The sequence below is a fragment of the Nicotiana tabacum genome, chromosome 4 (genome assembly GCF_000715075.1).
Source record: "Nicotiana tabacum cultivar K326 chromosome 4, ASM71507v2, whole genome shotgun sequence".
NCBI lineage: Eukaryota > Viridiplantae > Streptophyta > Magnoliopsida > Solanales > Solanaceae > Nicotiana > Nicotiana tabacum.
The window spans coordinates 82,925,703-82,935,378 of NC_134083.1; the positions used below are offsets into that span (position 1 = coordinate 82,925,703).

Here is a 9,676-nt window from a genome sequence, read left to right on the forward strand (position 1 = left end):
TTGGTGGTTATGTAGAAAAATTACAAACTTACATGACCCTCGGCTATGTTTAGGAAAGCAGGATTTGGCATATGTATAGCTGAAGAACCAGTCGTGAAAGTGAAAGTGAAACTGAACAATTTACTATTGTGATTGAGGATGTCAGAATTGATAAGTCTTAAATCTGCTGTAAAATTTCCACATCTAGTGTTTCCAACGCAATTCAATTTTTTTCTCCTTTAGGTAGCAATCTTGATCCTTCATCACAAGGGGCAGTGAATACCATCCACGATGTCCATGTTCTTCTGGGTCAAGAAAATCAGTGTAACAGGTCTTTGATTCAACTTCCGTCAGCATTAGAGAACTCCAAGAAAACTCAGTAGTTGCTACAACAGCATGCGATTAAAGCCTTAGTTTTTTTTTGATAGCAACTACTGAGTTTTGTGTGGTTCTTCATTTTGAAAAACTGATTTAAAGCCTTTTACAACAGTATTGACAACTCTTTTGACACGTACTGCAGCATCCATGAACTTTAATGGCATGAACCCACTTCAGCAGGCTGTTGGAGTTGCTTCATGATTCTAACACATTCAACCATCGGGCAGTCTGTTTTAATCGCATTTGAGGCAATATGTGATCTGCTAGCAGCATAGCCTTCCTGTAATTAAACGCTCCAAAATAATGATGCTAAACTCATGTCTAACAGTGGCAACAAGTAAATCTAGGGGGCAGAGAGCAAGGAAATTATCCTTATTCACTGAGGTGGCAGCAGAATGACATGAAATTGCTCCATCGGGAATGTTTTGAGTATATAGAATATGTATTCAAACTCCCACCAAATGAACCGATAAGAAAACAAGAGTAGATAGGTGTTTATTCACAAAGACTTGGGAGTAGAACAGGGTATTTGCATAAAGTCACCTGAGGGATGAGCAGAACAAGATATTGGCATAAAATCAGCCCAGGGAAGGAATCCATGCAAACACCATTTATTTATGGGAAAAATCACCTTTGCCCCGACGTCTGAATAAAAGACGTCCTGCACAACTCATCACTCCACCTAGATGTTTATATAGCAGTTGACCCCTAGAAATTTGCATTAAGACCATCATCCATCATTCTTATTTTACTCAATTGAAGATCAATTTTATTATTATATATATAAGTAAAAGTTGGATCCGAAATGAATGGGGGGTAATTAAAGATCAATTTCTATTAAAACATTGAGTTTAAATATTAAAGTCCACCCAGCTTTAATTTAACATTGACTTTTCTAACGTTAATGATATTTGATTTTGACATTTTCGTATGTATAACTGGTTTACAGCATTATATTAAAAATACTATTAGCATATTGAGATACAATGAATAAACTGTGATAAGTTCATATGTATAAGATGGTTTACTGTCTTAAAAAAGAATACAAATAGCATATATTTGTTTAACCATTTTAAAATGGGCAACAAAAGTACCCCAAGTATAGATCAGTTTATTATAAAAAGAAAAACTCTTTAAAAAAAATGTTTCTTGCACTTGAGATGCTTTGTTACCATGACTTAAATGTCATCTGCACACTAAAAATTTAAAACTTAACATAGCTTCAATTTAATGTTTTCATTTTTATTTATTTGAATTTAATTGAAAAGGTTCATAAATTAATTGAAAGGGTTTGTAGATTCTCAAAGTAACATGCGCAAGCATTATATATTCTTTGTGGTAGATACTGAAGTAAGCAAATGACAATTTTTGCCTAGATTAAGTTAAAATAATGGTAGAATAGCCTCACATACACCTCTACTTGTTCGGTTTTGACATTCCGGTCTCCGTACTTAATGATATTTCATCTAGACACTTCTATTCATTTAAAGGTAATATTTTAAACCCCTCACCATTGACAAAGCCTATGTGGCATGTGCTTTGCAGAGCTGGGTAAAATGTGTGATTGCACGCTTTAAGAAGTGAGAATTTTGATAATTCTAATTAAAATAATAATAAAAAATGAAAAAATTATTCTTACACGAAAATTTCATCTCCACCGAGGTCATTCCCCCCTCCCCATTTACTTAGTGAATGTATCAAACTATTAGTCCGGACAATGACATGTGAAGCTAGGAAAGTCAACTTCGGGACAGTTTGAAATGTAAAGCAGCCTCAGAATGAGCAGAATGATTTTTGCCCATCAAATCAATTATTAAAGAAAATCCCTGCTTATGAAAGTATGCATACCAAGTTTACAGTTTCATGAAACTTAGCTGGTGGTTGAGTTAGGAAACAAGCTGCTTTTTTGTTTAACTTTGCGAGAATTGGTTTGGATTTGTATTTTCGGAAAACAAATCAGCAAAGCGCTGAATCATTTTAAGAGGCTTTCATACATGTAAAAGTTACTAATAAATTAATATTGACTTGCTACTTTTATTTGCTATTAGGTGGGCGTTTGGACATAAGAATTGTAAAATTCCAAAATAGGGGGGGAAATGTTTTCAAGGGAAAATGGTATTTGAAATTTAGAAGTTGTGTTTGGACATGAATATAATTTTTGGTTATTTTTGAAGTTTTGTGAGTGAAAATTTTGAAAAATAACTTTTTGGAGTTTTTCAAATTTTCAGTCTTCAAGCGAAAATTGGAAATTTTATGAACAAACGCTGATTTCGAAAAAAAGCGATTTTTTTTTTTGGAAAAAAGGGAAAAATTTCTTATGTCCAAACGGGCTCTAGATGTGTTTATCAAGTACGTCGCTTTTCTGCCAGCGGGCCAGCTGCTAGGCGCGGACACTGTTTTGTTCAATGTGTTTTGGACTGGGGAAACAATTCTGGTCTGGAAATCAAACATAAGAGGGAAACTTTTAGGTGAGGAAGGCCATAGCTAGTCCTCTGGTCAAATATTTCAGTACCTACATAAATGACTCTTTCTTTCTCATTTCTGTTTACATTTTTAATGGCTAACACCTATTACAGTTTACAAGGTCAAGTGTGCCAGACTACCCAGAGGCGGATCCGGGATTTAAACTCTATGGGCTCAATCTCTAAGTTTTTAGCATTCAACCTATTATATTTTAAAGTTATGGGTTCATATCAACTATTTGTTTCAATTTTAATAAATTTTTACACATAAATTATACTCCGCATCAAAAGTATTAAGTTCAGATGAACCGAGTACCATAAGGCTAGATACGCCCCTCAGACTACCTTTCTATAAACCATCAGCATCAACAAAGGAGCTAACCGTTGTGGAACAAAGAAGCCGTTATATTTAGAGCTCAAAATGGAAAAGTAAATTTCGATCCAAGAAAAAGAACACTAAGCCCTCCATGAAAACCTAGAGTGATGACATACCTCGTGCAGGCTTTTCATTATCGTACTCAGGGGAGGCAAATCAAGTTTACCACGACTTGCTATCTGCAAAGTGATAAAACAAATAAATTAAAATTCAGAATACGCTAAAAACAATCAATAACTAAAGTGATGCGAAAATTGCAACCCGATGATGATTCCAAGCATTTAAGCATATTATCTTAATCAATCAGGAAATAATATATGAAGAAAATTTGTTATGCAAACACCTCGTCTGCATTGAGGTATCCCACTGGCAATTTGGGGTCACTCTCGTCAATCATAAGTTTCAATAGTTTTTCTAGATTTTTTCCTTCGCCATCACCAAGCCATCCCCACTGCTCAGCCAAACTCATTATTTCTGTTAGATGGTGAGCATTGTGAAGAGGCCCAGTCCAGAGGGGTCCTGAAACCATAAGTGAATGTGAAACCTGAAAAGAAGTGTAATGGTTAGACATGAGCCTGATGATCATCCTTTGCGACCATATGCAGAAACAACCTCCATTTCATTCATATGGTTATTATACATTTAATGGCATGACTGGAGTAAAGCCTTTTGCGTGATTTTATGACAATTTCAACCAGGGGTTGGCAATGGAAGTTAGTAGATTGCGCATGTCAATGTCAATTGCCAAATAAATTGGAAATTGATAACTACGGGCTAAATAGTTCTAGTTGTAAATATACCAAAATTGATATACTATGAAGTAGAAACCATACATTTGTACTACAAGGGCAGCTGATCTCACCAAGTTCATTCCAGGAAAATGCTTGAGAATTTCCACATTGGTTGCAATAGCTGATAAAACTATAATACCTGTCATGAGAAGAAAGGGCATCGTCACCAAGTACTAATGAAATACCCCTGAAAAAGTTCACAACCAAGCTTAACCTGCTAGAAGGAGACTTTCCACGCTTGACTTGTAGCAACACTCTAAACACAGGCCCATGATATGAGTAGTAAGAGAAAAGTGGAACAACATGATAACCAAGCACTGAAGCCTCTCTAACAGCCCCGCCTATAAGCATCCGGAGACCTATCTCATTACAGTATGGCAAAGGTTGAACATATGCTCCATAGGCAGCTAAAGACCTACAAAGAAAGAAAGAGTTTTATGATGATCCTAGCACTAACACAGGATTCAGTAAATTTAAACAAAAAGCTATAGTACTACTAGTAACTACATTTTGAGCCTAGAAGCTCTTTTATTTATTTTGTTTCTATTTAATTTGATAGTTATGAGTCTAAATAATTTTATCAGATACAGAATATAGTTCTATCAAGGAAAATATCTTCCGCAAAAATGTTTTCTCATACCAAAAGTAGAATAATTATGTATAATATAATATATCTCTATCGAACACATCATCCGAGTAACTAAACCTGGGGGTATGAAGATTTATCAACAAATCATAGGCTCTAACATCACTACTCCTATTCCTACCGTAAGCATTTGACACAAAATTTATCAAGAAGGGACATTATTCTACATTTTCGGAGTTTTAAGAAAGGAAACATAAATTTAAGGGATAAGATGTGTAATTAGCAAACAGTTAGAGGGGCACAAAAAGCATTAAGCAGAAACTTAACTGTTGAGGCCTATGACCACCAGAAGAAAGCCCATCAGTGGAGGTAATGTATAACAAGCCACCCAATTTAACAGCATCCAAAGCAACTCGTAAGTAACTGGAACCGCTCCCAAAAGAATCCACATCAATAAGGTCAAAATAGTCCTTTCGCACGTAACACTCAGCCAGTAACCTAGTCGCAGGCAAATGATTAACTTCCCATCTATAACTACTTGAAACAGAGGAGAGATTTCCCAAAATAACCTCCCTGTAATCGACATTTGCATCGTTTGCCACTACGAAATCGGCCTCGGCTTCTGCTAAGTACCGAAGAGAACGAATTCCACAGCCGCACATGGCGTCGAGAACACGGAGGCTGCCGGCGGTATTACGGTAGAGGGCTGCGGAGAGCACACCGAGGTCACGGGCGGTGGTGCTCTCGCGGCGGAAGAAGGTGTCGCCGACATCAAATTGGTGGCCCCGTTCCGTTTGGTAGTGTGATTTACAGTGCGGTGGAAGGTTCCGTTTTGGGTTAAGGGAGTTGTAGGTAGAAAAGGATAGCGGTTTGAGAGAAAGAGATGACATGGCGGGAAGTGGCCGAGTGCGATTTTGTCCATGAACATGTTATAAGAATCTATCCTATTTTTATAATTTTAAGAAAAATGTGTAAAAAGAGGCGAGGTTATAAAACTAAAGGCAAGTTTGTAATGGGCCTAGTTTAGGCCAGAACTTAATAAGATATAATAATTTTTAATAAAATTTTTTGAGAATTAATTCTTTTAAATTATGAAAATGAAAAAGAGAATTTTGAGGGAAAAAGGAAAACTGATTTGACATAATCCCCCTCCCTCCCACCCACCCACATACACAAAGTTTAATCGCCTTCTCTACGTCCTTAGGTCCATTTTCTCATCAATCTAACCCTCCATTTTGATGTTCCAGTGAAGTGTTGTATCTTTAATTTCTTTGTGCTCTACCTTCGCTTTTTTGTTACTTTGTTACAATTTCTTGATTCTTGATACAGAGTTTTTATCTTTTTATTTTAGTGTATTATGTTAGATTCTTCTAATTCATTTAATCGGGTGTTTTGTGGGTTCTAGCATTAGGATTATTTATTAATTGTACAGACCAAATTAATTCGTATAAATTGATACAGGTGACACTCCTTGTACTAAAAAGGCTCGTTGGTCTGCTTGTTAAGCGCTTCAAGTGGCTTGCTAGGTCAAGATTTCGAATCCGTTTGGCGAACATTTGTGTTTTTATCATTCGGGAGACTTTATTTATTAAAATATTATTTTTATTAGTGAGGTTTGAACCACTAACCTCCAACAAAATTAAGAAGCAACAGAATTCACTTGAGCTAAAATGCATTTGTTAGTCACAATAAATATAATCAAATCATTCTTAAAAAAAGACATATTTAGTACTACTATTTCTAATAAGATTATCATTGATACATCTCAAAAAATAAAAACTCGTTGTAGAGAGTTATTGTAATGTTCTGAATTTTGTATTTTTTTAAATATGATGTCATTATAATAGTTATTTATTTATTCACTTCTTTGTTTACCTATTAAAATGTGACACTGTTTACAAAAAATTCTGTGTACGCTATTATTTTTTATTTCTTTTTGTTGTTCTTAGCGTTGTTTGGTTCGACATATATCACTTGTGTCCAAACGATTAAAAGAGAAAGGAGAGGATAATGAACCGCGGGGGGTCTTTAGTGGTGTTTTTTGCTGTAGGAGGAAGAGGTTGCCGCCGGTGGATTTTTTTATAGTGTTCTTCAGGTTTGACATATTTTCTATTAATAATTTTAAATATTTTAAATTTTTAACTTTTGTAACTTATAATATTCTTTATGTAGTTCCTAAATATATGAATTTTCTTTCGAATATTTTTAGATAATCTATGTTCGAATTACACCAAAAAGTAATCAATTTAACCCTCGTACTCTAAAAAGGTTCAACAGATTAAAATTGAGAGAGTATGAAATAACTTTAATTAAGGTGTCAAAATAAAAATAAGGGAAATATTAGGGACCCCAGACACTTGACGACTTTTATTTAGTTCCCCCTTTTATTATACAAGGTCCTAAATACCCCCCCCCCCCAAACTTAATTTTTCATCTTTTAATATCTTTTTTTATGCCGACCTGGCATAGGAAGTAGATACAAACTCAGTTCGGCATGTGGAACAGAAATTTTAACCCAAATGCGACTGTTCCAACGACTATTTCTCTCTATTTTCCTATATATTATATTCTACATCCCTTCCTTTGTTAAAGAACATTTGTTGTGCCTTTCCTTCTTTATGCCATCAACTTTCTAAATCTTCTTCCAATCTCACTTCATGGATTCGAAGCGGAAGTTATTTTGTGTGTGTGTGTGGGGGGGGGGGGGGAGGGAGATGTCCTCTAGTATTGAAAATTTCATGGTCGAATGACAATCTCGGGCGTAGATTCTTCGATTGTAAGTGCTATGGGGTAGGTTAGTTTCTGAAATTTTCGAATGGGTTGTATTTTGTTTGATTTTTCTTAAGTTCTGATTTTGTTTATTTTGATTCAACACAGTCTAAATGGGAAGTCCATGTGAACGTTTCGAGTGGTATGACCCTCAATTCTCTCGGCAAGCAAATGTTGTGATATTGGGTTTGTTAAAGAAGAGCAACAATCAACAAAAACAATTGAAGTGGAAGAAAGTCTTGAAGTTAATATTGTGTTTTAGCTTGTTATGCAATGTAATAATGTATTTGAATTTTTGTTTATAATCTTGTTAATGGATGTAACGATCTGATTGGTCGTTTTGAGAATTAGCGTACCGTTCAGTGGCTTAAGGTCTCGAGCAGCTTCGTATTATGTGTTATGACTTACATGTATGGTCGAGTTCGGTTTTCGGATGATTCGGGATCAATTTGAAAGAAGGATTCTTGTTTTAGAAGTTTAAGCGGTAAGAGTTGACAGAAATTTAACTTTTGTGTAGACGACTCCGAAATGGCATTTTGATTATTCCAATAGTTTTGTATGGTAATTTTGGACTTAGGCGTGCGTTCGAAATTGGATTTGGAGCTCCGTAGGATAATTTGCAACATTTATGCGAAAAGTGAAAAAGTTGAAGTTTTGAAGGTTGAGAGGTTTGACTAGGAATTGACTTGGTTGATATCGGTCTCGGATTGCGATTCGTAGAGTTGGGGGGGGGGGGAGATGTCCTCTAGTATTGAAAATTTCATGGTCGAATGACAATCTCGGGCGTAGATTCTTCGATTATAAGTACTATGGGGTAGGTTAGTTTCTGAAATTTTCGAATGGGTTGTATTTTGTTTGATTTTTCTTAAGTTCTGATTTTGTTTATTTTGATTCAATACAGTCTAAATGGGAAGTCCATGTGAACATTTCAAGTGGTATGACTCTCAATTCTCTCGGCTAGCACATGTTGTGATATTGGGTTTGCTAAAGAAGAGCAACAATCAACAAAAACAATTGAAGTGGAAGAAAATCTTGAAGTTAATATTGTGTTTTAGCTTGTTATGCAATGTAATAATGTATTTGAATTTTTATTTATAATCTTGTTAACGGATGTAACCATCTGATTGGTCGTTTTGAGAATTAGCGTACCGTTCAGTGGCTTAAAGTCTCGAGCAGCTTCGTATTATGTGTTATGACTTGCATGTGTGGTCGAGTTCGGTTTTCGGATGATTCGGGATCAATTTGAAAGAAGGATTCTTGTTTTAGAAGTTTAAGCGGTAAGAGTTGACAGAAATTTAACTTTTGTGTAGACGACTCCGAAATGGCATTTTGATTATTCCAATAGTTTTGTATGGTGATTTTGGACTTAGGCGTGCGTTCGGAATTGGATTTGGAGGTCCGTAGGATAATTTGAAACATTTATGCGAAAAGTGAAAAAGTTGAAGATTTGAAGGTTGAGAGGTTTGACTAGGAATTGACTTGGTTGATATCGGTCTCGGATTGCGATTCGTAGAGTTAAATTAGCTCCGTTATGTCATTTGGGACTTGCATGCAAAATTTGAGGCTATTCTGGATTGATTTGATACGTTTCGGCACGAGTTTTGGAAGTTGGAAGATTTAAAAATTCACAAGTTCGATTTGAGTTGTAATTCGTAGTTTCGACATTAATTGATGTGATTTGGGGCCTCGAGTAGGTCCGTATTATATTATGGGACTTATTGGTATATTCGGACGAGGTCCCGAGTGGCTCTGTCAGGCCCCGAAATCGAGGAGCGCGACCGGCACTCAACCGAGAGAACCTGGCCGAGCAAGCATGTTAGATTTCCTTCTTCCCAAACTCATCCATGAATAAAGAGGATATGTATTCCATTATTCAAGCATTTAAAAGATTTTATTAACAACTTCCTTTTCATTCCCATTAGCAGCTTCATTCATAGTTTCCAAAATGTTACGAGTTTATAGAATTAATAAAAAATATGATTTTCAAATACCAATATTTCTAGTTCAATTCCCAACATCAACCACAAACCGCAACTTGTCTACGGAGACTCTAAGTACAATAGAAGAGTAATATGCAAATACCGGCAACAAGGCCCCAGCAATACCTCAAAATACAGTACATGAGAAACAAAAGATACATGACCCCGAAATGAAGTGGGGCACACCAAATCAGCTGAAAATAGTGTACTGCTATCACTGATCAATGCCGCATGCTGTAGAACCACCTGCATCCATTAAAGATGCAGCGGACCCGGCAAAAGGGACGTTAGTACTGTCGAATAATACTAGTATGTATAGATAAAAATCTTTTTTCAAAATAGAATGCCTATATAAG

General features: G+C 35.8%; 1 protein-coding gene across 1 annotated transcript; it reads right to left on the bottom strand.

The window, feature by feature from the left end:
- Positions 1 to 94: 94 nt before the first annotated feature.
- Positions 95 to 5,533, bottom strand: LOC107830261 (tRNA (guanine(26)-N(2))-dimethyltransferase). Its single transcript, XM_016657768.2, has 6 exons — positions 4,900 to 5,533; positions 4,201 to 4,401; positions 4,029 to 4,125; positions 3,539 to 3,739; positions 3,312 to 3,374; positions 95 to 637 (listed from the first exon to the last, which is right to left on the bottom strand). Exons 1-6 carry the CDS (start codon positions 5,460 to 5,462, stop codon positions 512 to 514), a joined length of 1,251 nt encoding a protein of 416 aa, XP_016513254.1. The 5' UTR covers positions 5,463 to 5,533; the 3' UTR covers positions 95 to 511.
- Positions 5,534 to 9,676: the final 4,143 nt, after the last annotated feature.

Coding starts and splice junctions, on each gene's coding strand:
- LOC107830261 (XM_016657768.2), bottom strand. CDS start 5,462: ATGTCATCTCTTTCTCTCAAACCGCTATCCTTTTCTACCTACAACTCC. Junction 4,126..4,200: donor GGAAAGTCTCCTTCTAGCAG/GTTAAGCTTGGT, acceptor TTCTCATGACAG/GTATTATAGTTTTATCAGCT. Junction 3,375..3,538: donor GATACCTCAATGCAGACGAG/GTGTTTGCATAA, acceptor ATCACTTTGCAG/ATAGCAAGTCGTGGTAAACT.